The sequence below is a fragment of the Mobula hypostoma genome, chromosome 8, assembly GCF_963921235.1.
Source record: "Mobula hypostoma chromosome 8, sMobHyp1.1, whole genome shotgun sequence".
Lineage (NCBI taxonomy): Eukaryota > Metazoa > Chordata > Chondrichthyes > Myliobatiformes > Myliobatidae > Mobula > Mobula hypostoma.
In genome coordinates this window covers 66743507-66760576 of record NC_086104.1, presented here as the reverse complement: position 1 = coordinate 66760576, position 17070 = coordinate 66743507, and the positions used below count along the sequence as shown (strand labels likewise).

General features: G+C 40.2%; 1 protein-coding gene across 1 annotated transcript in view; it reads right to left on the bottom strand.

Moving 5' to 3' along the window:
- snx9b (sorting nexin 9b) overlaps nt 1-17070 on the bottom strand; it is a 132787-nt gene that overhangs the window by 102563 nt on the left and 13154 nt on the right. The window contains exon 2 of the mRNA XM_063056023.1: nt 3290-3376. Within this exon, the coding sequence (XP_062912093.1) occupies nt 3290-3376 (87 nt within the window). The remainder of the gene's footprint in view (nt 1-3289; nt 3377-17070) is intronic.

The window sequence follows — 17070 nt, the reverse complement described above, 5'->3', positions numbered from 1 at the left end:
CGGCCATCAAACTTTACAACTCCTCCCTCAGAGAGTCAGACACCCTGAGCCGATAGGCTGGTCCTGGACTTATTTCCTGGCATAATTTACATATTACTGTTTAATTATTTATGGTTTTATTACCATTTAATTATTTATGGTGCAACTGTAACGAAAACCAATTTCCCCCAGGATCAATAAAGTATGACTATGACTATAGTAAACACATATGTGTCTATTCTAACATCTTGTACCAATTTGGACATTAAAAGACACAAAATAAGATAAAGATAATGGGAAACCAAAGATTGAATGCAATCAGTGATATAAGAGGCAAACATGAGGAAATCTGCAGATGCTGGAATTTCAAGCAACACATATAAAAGTTGCTGATGAACGCAGCAGGCCAGGCAGCATCCCTAGGAAGTGGTACAGTCGATGTTTCGGGCCGAGACCCTTCGTCAGGACTAACGAAGCCGAAACGTCGACTGTACCTCTTCCTAGAGATACTGCCTGGCCTGCTGCATTCACCAGCAACTTTTATGTGAGTGACATAAGAGGGATTGGAGAAATTAATCATTCTAAATTATTAATTTAACAAATTGTTAACTAATTTCTGGCCTGATGGCCTTTATATTGAACTTTTCAAGGTGGTGGCTGCAGAAATATTGGAAATATAATTTCTGGGTTCTCACATCTGCAGTCACTTGGGGGAAAAGCATATATCATATAAATAGTTAACGGGGGGAGAATGTTCAAGTCAATTATGAAACAAATGCTGGAAGTTACTATTATGGAAGTTGAAAATTATCAAATGAGTACGCTGACAAGATTTCAAAGGGAGATATTTACCAAATTTAATGAAAAATTTTTGACAACATAAGAAGGATTGTTACAAGAGCACAAGTCTGTCTATTCTACTTGAATTTTCCAAAGGCATTTACTGGGAAATTGACATATAGAAGATTTTACACAGGAAGCTGGTGACAAAGAAAGCAGCATGGATGGAGAGCTTGTTAAAAAGCACAAGACTAGAAATCACAAGAAAAAACAATAGCACACAGACAATGGGAAGGTGCAAATACGTAAAGGGTGGAAACAACTGATTTCCTGAAATTCAAGTAGTATCATGCCTATTTTTGTCTGGATAAAGGACATACATTCAAGTTACTGAAAATGTATTGCTAATAATATAGAAAGAAACAATATTATTAATTAAAATATTTGTGGCAACAGAAATGCTACAGAGGACTTTAACAGGGAAAACATAACAGAGGTGATCCACTTCCACCATATTTATTGATCTTTGCAAAAGAGAAAAATGTCAATAGCAAGAGTACTAAGCTTTAGATTGAAGGCAAATAGTCTATGCCATAAGTGTACAAAGCTCTAATGAGACAAGAGCTGCAATGCAGAGAAAGTTTGGACACCCCTCCATGTGCACTCCTGCTCTCTCCACACAATTTTTAAGCTGCCCCCTCCTTCTTTTAAAATTTCTGTTTCAGTCAGTTTCATTTTATTTTAATGGGAACCTTGCACCATTGCCCTGATGCTCCTGATTTTTCCCCCTGCCATTTTGCTCACAGCGGGTATAATGGCCTTATATTAACTCCACGGTTCTACTTTTTTATGAATGTTATGTCCCTTCACTCTCTTTTCGTACATTTGTTGATCTCTCCTACGTCACTGGCTCTTCTTGGAGCACAGAATCCTCACCAATTACACAAAACTGCAAGTGAACTTCCAACTCTTGCACAAGCTGACATTTTATACACTTGACAAGTCTCATTCCTTTCCAATCGACTTGCAATGCAGCCAGTGAATTTGCTTTCTATTCATTTATGTAAGCTATTGACAAATGTTTCTGTATTGACAACTTAACAAAAAAAAATTGATTTTTTAAAAAATTTTTCTTAATGTCCTTCATTCCATATTGAAAGTTAACCCTGTATTTCAACCTGAAAAAACTCAGTTCAATTATTGAATAGTGCGGCATGTGGCCAAGTGGTTAGGGCATTGGACTAGCAATCTGAAGGTCGTGGGTTCGAGCCTCAGCTGAGGCAGCGTGTGTGTGTCCTTGAGCAAGGCACTTAACCAGTCCAGTCTACCCAGCTGAGAATGGTGGGGGTGAACCTCACGATAGAATGGCATCCTATCCCGGGGGGGGGAGGGGGGGAGGGGGGGAGTCTTGTACTCTCAGTCGCTTCACGCCACGGAAACCAGCATAAGCACCGGCCTGATGGGCCACAGGGCTCGTGACAGACTTTAATCTTTAATTATTCAATAATATGCTTATCTCTATTGAAAATATCCTAGGTACAACAGCTTCAATCAAAATATATGAAATATCAGAGGAGTGTTGATAAATACAGGAAATGTGAAGCTAAGTGCAAATATAGTAGAATTAATACAGAAGCTGTTGTAGAAATAAGAGTTAATGTATATGCAAATCTGTTAACAAATAAAACAAATTGAAGTTTTAAAAAAATCAGATCAGAATCATAAGGTCATTATACACTTCAAAACAATCTTAGAGAAATAGGAAAAGATGGAATCTTTAGTGAGTGTTATCTTTAGGCCTCAAGTTATTTATTGTAGTACAAAAAGCTAAGAAGTGCACATGAGTAATGAAATTCAGTGCAAAATAAAATCAGGAAACTGATAGACAAATGTAAAGGCTAACGATCATAATATGCATTTCAAAAAGGCACTGGAGCCTAAAGGATGAACTTTCTTTAATTTAAAATGTTAATTTATTAAAACTAAGATCTTATTGGGACTGTCTTTCTAAATATAAAGGAATTAATGTTCAGATCTATATTTTACAACAATTTCTTGACATTTTCAATGTACTCCCCATAACATCCAAAAGTCACCCTCTCTTGACATAGTCCTGCTGAATTCCTAACTTATTTTATTTTACTTATGTTATGGATATCTGTGAATCCTTTACATTTCTTGATATTGAAGAAATATTTATAATAAAGAGGGTCCAACTATCAAGGCATACAATGTAAAGTTGTAGCTATCAAGACACAAGAAATAATGCAGTGATATAAATCTTGCTTTTGTCTTTGAACCCCCTATATTTCCAGTCCCAATGAAGGGTCTTGGCCCAAAACATCAATCTCATATTCCCTCCCATAAATGCTGCCTGTCTGGCTGAGTTCCTCCAGCATTTGTGTGCGCTTATCAGCAGAGTAGACTTTCCACAGACAGCAAGATCTTAGACTCAAGTTGTGTCCTGGCTTTCAGAACAAAAGGAAGAAACCAATGAAAGTAAAGAAAACTATTCAGAAAAGAATTTTACCCGATTGGCTATGGTGATGATCTCTCCTTCGTTGACTGTCAGTTCATCATTTCCAGGTTCAGCTACGAAGTTGTACAAAACACGGGCCTGTTCAATGACAAATAAATAATATTAACTGAATGTTGTCAAATTGTTCTGATATAAAATAACAGCAAATCAAATTCACCCCAGTCACTTAACAAAGCCTATTGGGGCAGCAACCAAAAGATGAATGAGACTTTTCTTCCTCCTTTGTCTGAGGCAGTGGTTCCCAACCAACAGGCCGCGCAGAAACAATATGATTTGGCGATATGAAACGACATGAGTCAGCTGCACCTTTCCTCATTCCCTGTCACACACTGTTGAACTTGAACACCACTCCCCAACACCCACCCCGCCCCCCGTCGGCCAGTCCACAAGGATATTGTCAATATTAAATCGGTCCGCGGTGCGCAAAAGGTTGAGGACCCCTGGTCTAAGGTACAAAGCCAAACTTAGTAGTGGTTTGAACAAAACTGCCAGTTTACTCTGTAGACTATTTGCACATTTTCGGAAATTTCAAAAAATCATTTCATCTACCAAGAAAATTTTGCAAAGAAAATGATGTGCTGTCTTTAAAGTCGTGTGAAAATAATAATTCAAAAAAATGAAGTCATGACAAAGATAAAATGTTTCGGCCCATATTTTCTATTTTAATGATCAAATTGAACTAACTGTAAACCACGTACATGTAAAATAACTCCTTTCATAAGTAGGATAATAACATTTGACAAGTACAATTATTTTAATGCATAACTGCTATTTTAATACACAACTCAAAATTCAGTGAACAGTATCAATCCAAAACAGAGGCACAAGAGATTTTGCAGATGCTGGAAATTTGAACAATATATACACAGCAAGTCAAACAGAATCTATGGAGAGAAAGAAACGATCAATATTTCGGGTTGAAACTCTTCATTAGAACTGGAAAGGAAGCAGGAAGGGGGAGGAGTACAATCTGGCTAGTGATAAGTGGGTCCATACTAATCTCCCAAAAAGGTGTAGCCATGGGGACTTGCATGTTACCCAGCTATGTTTGACTTTTCACCAACCATGTGGAACAGTCAATGGTCCAAACCTACACTTGTAATGGTCCTCTCTTTTTCTGCTACATTGATGAATGCATTGGTGCTGCTTCTTGCACCCATGCTAAGCTCATTAATTTCATTAACATTCCCTCCAACTTCCACTGCCCTCAAATTTACTTGGACATCTTTAATACCTCCCTTCCCTTTCTCGATGAGGGCACCACAGTAGCGTAGTGGTTAGTGCGATGCCATCACAGCTCAGAATATTTTGAAGTTCGGAGTTCAATTCCAGAGCTGTCTATAAGGAGTTTGTACGTTCTCCCTGTGACTACACAGGTTTACTCCAGGTGCTCCAGTTTCTTCCCACAGTCCAAAGACATACCGATTAGTAGGTTAATTGGTCATTGTAAATTGTCCTGTGATTAGGCTAGTGTTAAATAAGTCAGTTGTAGGGCAGTGCAGCCTATTCTGCTTAGGATCGCTAAATAAATTAAAAAATACGCTTAAAATAATCCGTATCTCTGGACCCAGATTATCTACTGACACCTTTTACAAACCCACTGACTCCCAGTTATCTTCCTTTTCTGTCACTTACTAATAAAAGAAAGTCTCAGTTGTTCTACCTCATTTGTTCAGGATGAAGCTTTCCATTCCCAGACCACTAACATTTTCCTTCCACCACTCTCGATGCTGCCTGCCATATCTCCTCCATTTTACACATTATCTGCTCTCACATCCCATCCAACTCCCACATAACAGAGATAGGGTTCCCTTTGTCCTACCTAACATGCCACAAGCCTCCTTATCCAGCACATCATTCTCCACTACTTCTGCCATTTCCAAAAAGATGGCACCACCAGGCATATCTTCCTCCTGTGCAAACCCCCCCCCCCAACAACTTTCCATAGCAACCATTCTCTCCACGAATGCTCGAACCTTGTCCACTTGTCTGTCCAAGAACTTATCCCTACAATTATGCTAAATGCTACACTTGCCCCTACACCTCTTCCTTCACCACCATTTAGGTGAGGAGACACTTCACCTGCAAGTCTGTCAATGTCACTTACTGAATCTGGTGCAGCCTCCTATACATTGGTGAGAATCCACACAGAGTGGGAGATCACTTTGTTGACCACCTTCACTCTGTCTACAACAGCCAGGATTGCCGGGTGGCCACCCATTTCAATTCCATTTCCACACTGGCATGCCAGTCCACAGCTGCCTCCTGCCATGATGAGACCAAACTCAGGTTGGAATAACAACGCTTAATATTCTGTATGGGCAGCCCCTTATCTGATGGCATCTACATTGACCTCTAACTTTCAGTACCCACTTTTATGATCTCCCCCTTTGTTTTCCCTTACTCTAGTAGGCCTCCTACCCTTGCTCTTTCTCACCCTCATATCCCACCTATCACCTCCCTCTGGTTCTCCACTTCCTTCTCTTTATTCCATGGTTTACTCACTCGCCTATTAGATTCGTTCATCTTCAACCCTTTCCCTCTTCTGGCTATTACTTCGCAGCTTCTCACATCGTTCCCACCCTCCCCAATGTACCTACCTTCCCCCCTCAACTGGTCTCACCTATTACCTACCAGGCTGTACTCCTACCCCGTCCCAACGTTCTTACTCTGGTTCCTGCCATGTTCTTTTCCAGTCTTGGATGAGGACCACAGCTCAAAATCTTGACTGTTTATTTCCTCCATTTATGTTGCCTGACTTATTTAATTCCTCTAGCATCTTGTTCTGTGTTTTGTAATCTAAAACAGAGCAGTTTTATCTATAAGGAGTCCAAAAAAAATTTCAAAGTATGTGACCGCAAGGTTTGACAAAACTGAGAAGCAACAAGAGCAGAAAGTTAATAAAAGTAGCACAGAAGAACCCAAACAATTAAGAGAAATAGATACAGTGGATTCTGGTTAATTGGGCCATCGGTTAATCGAGGAAGCTGCTTATTTAGAACTTATTGAGTGTTCTAATTTGTTCTGCATTTCACTTAAATGCATAACTTGTTACTCAGCAAAATGGCAGTTATTTTTTTAAATTTACCCTTTTAACTACTTCCACGAAATTTTCACTAATTGAGTCAGCCACTTCATTGGGCCAAAATGTACTGGTCCTCATGTGAGCCAATTTAACAGGAATCCATGGTGAATCCATTATCTTAGGATACATCACACATGATCTGTTCATGATCTACACAACATGGGAAATCTGCCAGGCTGAGCAAAAATATTTCTGACAAATAAGCATGCTTTCAATTGGGTGAAAATTCTGTTTCAAATTAAATATACTTTGCAGATTTTTTAATCCCACTATAAGATTCCAAATGATTCAACCTGGATACCTTCTTTATCAATACTTCCACCTCCCACAACACTTTATATCGCTCTTCCAACTAGCCTCCCACGCTCCATAAAAATACACTTTTAAAATGATTCTCATTCAAATTCTTGCAGTTATCAAGTTGTTCCTGTCCAATTATCTGCAGCACCTCTAATTTTTACTTATCTACATAGAATATTACTTTCTTGGGAATGCTGGGGCCAAGTTAATCCTCAATTTATTTAATCTTCATCTCCTTCGTCGGTGACTCCAAGGCACGTGGGCCATTTTCACATAACAACCGAGGTAATGAACCAGTGTACTGGGCTTGCAGTATTCTACTTTACCAATATCTGACAGGGTCTCCCGATCACAATAAAAACATCCAAGACAATTATCCGCACCTTTTTTTGGACCGTACACTATCTCGGCCACAATGGTAGGCAACAGGTCCAGGCGACAACTCAGCAAGTCCAGCTCCATCACTATCGAGCAATTCACTGATAGGATAGTCCTGCGGTACTCAACGTTCTTAGTATCCAGCAGCGACTTGTGATCATAAAAGAGATGTGCAAGATGAACAACTACACCTTTGATTGGATCCAGACTGGCAGCTGCATCCGAGTGCATCATCATCTTACCACTCTTTTCTCCTTAGTCTTCAGTTATTTTTGTCTTAAGCTTTCTCAATGGTTCAAAATCTCCAATTTTTCTTTTAATTCTCAGGGGTACTTTTAACAAGTGCACAAGTACAAATTGTTGTCCAAGATTGAAAACATATTTGATCAGAGTTGTGATTACAGAAACCAGTTCCTTATTTTGTCATAAACTGACAAAGGCCTCCTGCAATCTGGAGGTTATTATCCTGTACTTCCTACTGTTACTTTATCTTTTTAATTTGTCCCTTGGGGTGGAGATTTCAAGATTCAAGATTGTTTAATGGCACTTCCAGTACACAAGTATAAAGGAGAATGTAATTGTTACTCTGGACCTGATACAGCACAAAAATAAGATAAAGAACACAATAGAAAACACAATTTACAGACAGAGATAGAGAGAGAAAATGTCCATAAAGTGATGCTAGCAGTGGTGACTGGGGGTGTGGATGGGTGGATTAGTGGGTGGAGGTATTGATCGGCCTTACTGCTTTAGGAAAGTAGCTGTTTTTGAGTCTGGTGGTCCTAACATGGATGCTATGTAGCCTCCTCCCTGATGGAAGTGGGACAAACAGTCCATGAGCAGGGTGGGTGGGATTCTTCATGATGTTACTGGCCCTTTTCCGGCACCTTTCTGTACATCTCTTTGATGGTGGAAGGGCTGGAGCCAGTGACGCACTGGAGTGCAGTTTCTATACCATGCAGTAATGCAGATTGTCAGGATACTCTCAGCTGTGCATCTGCAGAATGACACTAGTACAGATGTGCATAGTCAGCTCTCTTCTGCCTTCTCAGAAAGTAGAGGCATTGGTGAGCTTTCCTGATTATGTAGAATATGCTCTGGAACCATGAGCAGTTGTGTGTGATACAAGGATGGGTGTGAGTAGTGCAAGTTCTCCTGAAGTCAACAACCATTTCCTTTGTCTTGTTGACACTGAGGAAGAGGTTATTTGCCTGGCACTAGGTCTCAAGCTCTTCCACCTCTTCTCTTGAGGCCATCACATCATTGTTGATGAGCCCTACCACTATCCTGGCATCAGTGAACTTAGAATGACTTGCTCCCTCTTTAAAAGAGAAAGGATGTCTTGCTTTCACTATAATCCGAGTTGAAGGTGCTTGGCAACTCCAGTGCAGGAGACCCAGTCTCTGTCCCAGATGCAACTCAATTAGGATTAAAAGATGAATTAATTCAGTTCTTGCACACTTATTTTGCGCTTGGTCTCAAGTTCCTTTTGGAGACATAATGCTCCAATTACATGATCAGTAGCTTCCTTCCAATCTAACAATCTCATCAATTTCTGCAAGCTAAATGCTTATAGAGTACTTGTTATAAAACAAAGGTTATGTAGCCCCCAGTAAGCCTCAGGCTTGCTCAGCTCGCTTTTGTCTATGAGGAGCAGCCTTCAGCCCCGCCAAACTGGGTAATCATGTTTGTGTAGATGCTGTGTGAGGTACCCCACCACGCGAAATAACAGACAGTACACCATATGCGATTAAGTAATTACACTTTATAAGTATGTACTAGAACTATGTAACTAATAGAGATACAATACAAAAGGAAAGTAAAAGGCACCAAACTTATCAAAGGTCAACCACTTCGTGCACAACCGCTGGAGCTCAATTAATGGGGTCTCCCTTTCCTCCAGAACTCCGCCGACCCTCAAATGGGACCACCCTCAGTGGTCAACCAAACGCTCCACGAGTCTGTCCTCGTCTCCTCTCCTCATCAAAGACCCTGGGCCTCGGACTCCTGCTCGAGGTCCATTCCATCACCCAGATTACAGCATCACATCTCCTCTCTCTGTCCCCATCATGCCTTCTGCCCAAAGCCCGCAAAAACAATAGCTTACAGACACACAAGAATAACAACATCTATCCCAATTGGTTAGCAATTGAATACAATTCTCATTATCAGTAATTATAACCCAAACAAGCTGCTACCGTTAACTCAGCAGTTAACATTACAGAGAAGCCATTTTATTAGTCTTAGCCGTAACATAAAAGAAGAAAACCCTTAGTTAGAAATGTATTCCACAAACATTCCTCCTTTCCTCACTGACCACTTACTCCTATTTTCATGTTAAACATACAGCACAACTACCACCCATTTTCTTTCTACCTCCTGAATCCATATAAACCACCAAGCACCTACTTAAACTCATCTCATTGTATTCTCATCAACTTTCTCCAGATTCCTCAACACCTTGACTCGCTGGGAACAATTTACAAGAGGTTATTTTACTTACGAACCCATTTACCTCTGGAAAGGAGGAAGAAAGTGGTCTAAATTGAAAGTAAAATGGATTTACCCTTATTTCTATTCAGTCTTAGGTACAACTCAACAGCATTATCATCCTGACTATTTCTCCATTATAGCCCCAAGTTCCCCAGGTTCCAATCTTGCTGGTGCAAACATCTCCAGCTCGTCAATATTAACATCTGGCATACCATGAGCTCCATTCACAGTTTATTCTCATTACCGAACCAAATGCAGGTCATTAAATCAGAGTCATACAGCATGGAAACAGGCCTTTTAGCTTCCTGAGTCCACACCAACCATCAACTACTTAAAATAATTCCCAACACTCTTGGACAATTTCTAGAGGTTAAATAATCTACCAACCCAAACAACTTTGGAAAATGAGAGAAAAACAAGTTGAGCTAAGAGAAATCCAAGCAGTCACTGGGAGAACATACAGTCTCCAAATAGAAAGCATTGGAGGATTGAATCTGGGTTACTGGAGCTAACACAGCAGCTTGACTAACTGAAGCACGGAATCCAGATTCACTGCAAATTATATTTGTCAGCACAAGAACAATCTCAAGTCCCCTCTGCCAGTCTCACTATACATCACAAAAATGACCTAGATTGTTTTGTACTCTACAATTTTTAAACTTAGTGAGCTTCAAATTATAAACTATTTTCATCTTTAAAAACTTGTAAACTTGTATCTTTAAAGACAATAAAGTCATTGAATTATCCTTTGCAAACAACCACCAAGCTATCAGAAATAATATTCCTAAGCCAGTGTGAAAATGAGCAGACCATGAAGGTTTCTGGTTTCCTTAAATGACTAAATTTCATGTCTATTATTCCAACCAAATACCTGTTGTCCCTCAAAAAACAGGAAGCAAAGCTGAATAAGCATCAAAGGCTGCATGATTACTGCTACACAAGTGTATGTTTGCAAACTTCCTATCATTAAATGAAAACCTCGTTTATAACCATCTTCCAACTGATTGATAAATTGATCAACAGGTGTAAGCAAAGACACATCTGCTGTTCCTCTTTGGACTCGTACAAGAACGACTTTCAGTTTAGATCAGAGAATTACATCTGAATCAAGCTGACATCCACAGCCACATTCAATATTCCATATGTCTCCTCAATCAGTCACAATAGATAGGCACAGCTTGTTAACAGTAAGTATTCCTTTTTCATGTGACATATAGCTTTCAGCTTGAGTGTATTATTGAAGAAGCCACATATTACACAGAATCAGTCCACAGATTGGGATGTACTTTAAACTAGAAAATAAGGCTCAAACCTAAGCTTTATGACTGGTGAAGATACCCATGCATTTCAAAATTAGAAGTAAACACCACACAGTCATTCCTGAAATCAAGCCCTATTTTCCACACAGGGAACTCTTTGCACTATGTCAATGACAAAAATGTGATAAATGAATTTGTTTAAGAGACCCAAAGCTCAAAGATGGCACTGTCCAGTATCAGGAGCAGAACAGCATTCCAGCTCTATGATCTGGTCCTCAAAAGAAAAATTATACTTATTACAGAACAGAATGAGGTTATTCATCTTACTGGAGCCAAACTAGATCCCAGCAGGGCAATCATATCACACACATTCCTCTTTTCTTTTTCCCTATTCTCTCACATTCCCATCAACTCCCTTCTGTTTCTTAGTGTAAGTCACAATAAGAGGTAACCTGCAGTAGCCAGCCAGTTTCTGAGGTATGTGAGGAAACCCTAGAAGTCAGCAGGAATGCATATAGGTCACAGGGAGAACGTGCAAGTTCCACACAGACACAATCCAAGGTTTGGAACAGAGGTGCAGCACTAACTGCAGGACTATGAATGACACCCTGAGTATAGTTCATGCCAACACAGAACAAGGCATTTTTGAAAGTAGGATGTCATATTGGTGATAGAACACAAAACTGCATATCGTAGACTAAGAGTTAGAATCATGCACCTTAAACATCAAAATAAAAACTTCAGTGCTGCAAATTATGTCATAAATACACTGGACATTTAATGAACTATCAGCTGGTGGATCCTCCACGAATGCTGTTTTCAAGGCTGAGCCCGGGATCAGGGTGAAACGTAAGCCATAAGTGTACTTGCTATCACATGCTATCAGGGGTGTCCAATAAGTGATTCCCTCATACTCCGAGGTCCCCACAAATGAAGATTTCAAACAATGTGATTCACTTTACATAATATGAAGAGATGAGTGAGCATTGTGGAACAATGGATAAGACATGAGAGAATAGGACCAATCAAGTGTGACAGTGGAAAAACGTGTATGGAACCGGAGGAGATAGCAGAGGTACTTAATAAACACTTTGCTTCAGTATTCACTATGGAAGAAGCCCTTGGCAATTGTAGGGATGGAGTTCAACCCAGATAAGTGTGAGGTGGTTCATTTTGGTAGATCAAATCTGATGGCAGAATATAGTATTAATGGTAAGAGTCTTGGCAGTGGGGAGGATCAGAGAGATCTTGGGGTCTGAGTTCATGGGACACTTAAAGCTGCTGCGCAGGATGACTGTGTGGTTAAGAAGGCATACGATGCATTGGCCTTCATCAACCATGGGATTGAGTTCAAGAGCTGAGAGGTAATGTCACAGCCACACAGGACCCTGGTCAGATCCCGCTTGAAGTACTGTGCTCAGTTCCGGTCACCTCATTACAGGAAGGATGTGGAAACTATAGGAAGGGTGCAGAGGAGATTTACAAGGATGTTGCCTGGATTGGGGAGCATGCCTTACAAGAACAGATTGAGTGAATTTGGCCTTTTCTCCTTGGAGCGACAGAGGATGAAAGGCGACCTGACAGAGGTGTACAAGATGATGAGAGGTATTGATCGTGTGGATAGTCAGAGGCTTTTTCCCAGGGCTGAAATGGCTAACATGAGAGGGCACAGCTGGAAGTAGGTACAAAGGAGATGTTGGGGTAAGTTGTTGTTGTTTATTTTTAACGCAGAGAGTGATGAGTGTGTGGAATGAGCTGACAGCGACTGTGGTGGCTGTGGATACAATAGGGTCTTTTAAGAGGCTCCTGGATAGGTACATGGAGCATGGGCTATGGGTAATTTTTAATGTAAGTAGATGTTCGGCACAGCATTGTGGGCTGAAGGGCCTGTATTGTGCTGTAGGTTTTCTATGTTTCTCTGTCCCAAATCATTCTTCTCCTCAGACTGCTTTAGGATAATTATAGGTCAATATTTATTATTCATTTATTATTTTTAATTTTCTGGAAGTCTCCTGCAATATACTATTATTAATAAGAGAAATAGTAGGAGACCATAAGGCTCCCAATTGTGCAACGCTTCAAAACAAATGGAAATCAGTCAACATAACAGATGTTTTACTGCTCTCTTGCTTAAAATATTTTCACCATTGAAAAACTGCACTGTTTTGCTATTCTTCCCAACAAAAAGCTTACATTTTATGCATTAACTCTCCTGTATCCTCTTGCCCACATGCTCAACCTGCCTGTTTCTCACTGCCAACTCCATCAACCTCAGGATTCCAGAAGGCCATACAACATCGGAGCAGAAAAAGGCCATCTGGCCCATTGTGGTTGCTCCGCCATTCAATCATGGCTGATTCACTTTGTATTATCAGCAAACTTAAAGGAAGGTACTTTAAAAGTATATCCAAGTCATAAATACAGAATGTAAAAGCAGAGGTTGCAATATTGATCTTTCTTCTATCCTTGCTAACTGGTTAAAGGTTGCTCAATCATTCTCAGTGTTTTGACCTTTGACTAATCCTCTATTCATTCTAAAGCATTTTTCCTTGTTTTGACAGAACAACCTTTCATGCAGATTTTCCTTTCAAAACAAACCCAGACGTCAATGGACTGAAACCATCCCTTGCTCTTTACAAACAAGAGGAAAATCTGCAGATGCTGCAAATCCAAGCAATACACACAAAATGCTGGGGGGATCTCAGCAGGCCAGGCAATATCTATGGAAAAAAAGTACAGCTGGTGTTTCGGACTCAAACTGTTCGGCAGACCTGAAACATCGACTCTATTTTTTTCCATAGATGCTGTCTGGCCTTCTGAGTTCCTCCAGCATTTTGTGTGCCTTGCTTTTTAACTTCATTTTGTCTGCTGTGTAATAACTTTGAGGATTTTAAAATCATAAAATTTTCCAAGTTCTTAATCAAGCATTACCAGTGTCACAGATATGATTCTTTCTTCTTGATTAATATTCCTCCATGGCCTTCGTATAGTAGTCGAGAAGCAGTTTAATAGTTCCTCTTCCCAGCAAAAGCAAATGGATTTAAACTAAAATGACAACAGACAATAGGTGCAGGAGTAGGCCATTCAGCCCTTCGAGCCAGCACCACCATTCACTGTGATCATGGCTGATCATCCACAATCAGTATCCAGTTCCTGCCTTATCCCCATATCATTTGATTCCGCTATCTTTAAGAGCTCTATCCATCTCTTTTTTGAAAGCATCCAGAGACCTGGCCTCCACAGCCTTCTGGGGCAGAGCATTCCACATATCCACCACTCTCTGGGTGAAAAAGTTTTTCCTCAACTCCGTTCTAAATGGCCTACCCCCAATTCTTAAACTGTGGCCTCTGGTTCTGGACTCACCCATCAGCAGGAACATGCTTCCTGCCTCCAGCGTGTCCAATCCCTTAATAATCTTATATGTTTCAATAAGATCCCCTATCAGCCTTCTAAACTCCAGAGTATACAAGCCCAGTCACTCCAATCTTTCGACATATGACAGTCCCACCATCCCGGGAATTAACCTTGTGAACCTACTCTGCACTCCCTCAATAGCAAGAATGTCCTTCCTCAAATTTGGAGACCAAAACTGCACACAGTACTCCAGGTATGGTCTCACCAGGGCCCTGTACAGCTGCAAAAGGACTTCTTTGCTCTTATACTCAATTCCCCTTGTTATGAAGGCCAGCATGCCATTAGCTTTCTTCACTGCCTGCTGTACTTGCATGCTTGCTTTCAGTGACTGATGTACAAGAACACCTAGATCTCCTTGTGCTTCCCCTTTTACTAACTTGACTCCTTTTAGATAATAATCTGTCTTCCTGTTCTTACCACCAAAGTGGATAACCTCACATTTATCCACATTAAACTGCATCTGCCCACTCACCCAGCCTGTCCAAGTCACCCTGCATTCTCATAACATCCTCCTCACATTTCACACTGCCACCCAGCTTTGTGTCATCGGCAAATTTGCTAATGTTACTTTTAATTCCCTCATCTAAATCATTAATATATATTGTAAACAGCTGCGGTCCCAGCACTGAACTCTGCGGTACCCCACTGGTCACCGCCTGCCATTCCGAAAGAGACCCGTTAATCGCTACTCTTTGTTTTCTGTCAGCTTTTCCAAGAATGCAACACTATCTGGGATCACAAAAGTAATAAACCTATTAGCAGCACTTGCCTACAGGAGCTCTACACTTGCATACATGCACATAAAATCCACATTTAAGGTGTACCACATCGCTTTCAAAATTACTCCTCCCACTTCTGAAGGATCTTTTATTCTGTCATTTGTCCCTAATGATTATCCATGCGTCTCTTCATCTTAGTTCTTCTCTCCTTACCAAATTAATTTCAAAGCAACCCCGCAACAGCATCCTGCCCCAGATCTGGTCACAATGTCCCAGTATATTAAACATTAATGAGAAATAATATAGGAAACACTTAGTTAAAACAACCACTATTTAAACCCAAATGCATTACAGCCAAACAGCTACTCTTAAACTTAAGTTAGCATTGTAATGGTGGGAGAAATAACAGTAAATTTAAGCACAGCATCCCATAAACCACACTGAGATAATGACCAGATTATCTGTTTATGATATATTGGTTGAAGAAAAGCTACTGGTGAACAGAACTTCTACTGACTGCAAGACAATTTACATTCACTTGAGCAGCAGAAGGGGCCATGATTTCATATCTTATTTGGAAAGTATCTAACAGTGTTGAAGTACTAGCATGGATTACACTCTGAAATCTCTAGATTAAAGCTCAAAGCAGAAGACCATTCTATGCAGTTTGAATTCAGACCCCTGGAAGCAATCAAAGATAGATACCCCCAAAGATCTACTGTTCTCTGTGTGGTGTGGACCCAAGTTGGTTTTGTCTGGTATTGGGTTCAAGCATAAAACAGATTATTTATCAGATCAGCCAGCCAAGGAGGGTGAAAAATACAGGAGCTTCCCAGGTTATTGAAAACCTAAGTCAAGGAAACCAGATTTTATACATTTTTTTTCCATTAACTGTTAAAGAATTTTTCCAGATAATATGTTATGTGGTATTAATTAATGACTGGATATAGTACAAATTCCATTGAATAAATCAGATGTACAGGTGACAAATAAAACTTGTCATTAAATCTTTGAAAATATGTGAGTGATTATTTGATGAAGAATTATAGGAATTATATCAGTGATATGATGTGGATAACTATAGAGAACGGATGTTTGTCTTGGAGAGAGAAAAAAAACAATAGGCTTATGGACAGTTCTCAAGAATTAATTTCCCTTATAAGCCAGGCCTACCAGCACTTGCAGATGTAAACAAGGAAAGAAAAAAGGCACCACCCTTTTTATTCATGTAAGAAGATGGCATTTTTACAGAATACAAAATAAAGTGTAGGGCCGTCTCTTATATACCCCCAGGGTTAATTTTTTTCTGTGGACTGTCATGTTAAAACGCCGAGAGAATGAGACTGACTTTTAGACACTGTTAGATTTCTGCTGACTGCAAAATTGCTTGGTTACTATCGTGAGAGAGGTGGAGTTATTTGACAGACAATGAATGTTTACATTTTTTTTCTGCAGCTTGTTTTGAATATACAAGGACAGAGACACAAAGTCAGAGTCAAGATGGACTCGGTCAATGGAAGACACCAGTGAGTCGGTCACTGGTTTAAACTTCCAGTAGCCCAAGGGGGTGAGTTGAGATCGATCCACAGTATTGATAAATGACTCTCACAAGTGCAGCAACTAGAAGTTGTTTGCAGAGAGAGAGAGAGGGGAGGAGCTACATGATGGACAGCTGCTGTTCAGCACACCGGTATTTAAACAAGCGTAACTGTCTCTTTCGCAGGACACGCAGACGCACGAAGGCTGGTGGCAGAATTGCCACTGAACATTTAAGTGCCCACAAGGGTGGGCTGAGGATCGATTAAGAGGAATTGATCCGTGACTATCAGTGTGTGTAAGGGCGACCCTGTGAAATATACCAGTGTGTCTAACCCTTGAATGGATTGGTAGATTATCACTTGAAGATGGCGCTCTTAAGTTGGTCACGTTTGGCTAACTTGGAAGATTTGAAGGACATTGAGAAGGATCGACAACACCTGTTTACTTGGATTACAAATATCTCTCTCTCACTTTAATGCCGTGGACTGAACTGAATTTTCTTACACCATCGTAAGGCTGTATCACTTAGCACCTAAGCTTGAAGTAGTTTGGGGATTTATACATGTACACCATTATATGCATAAC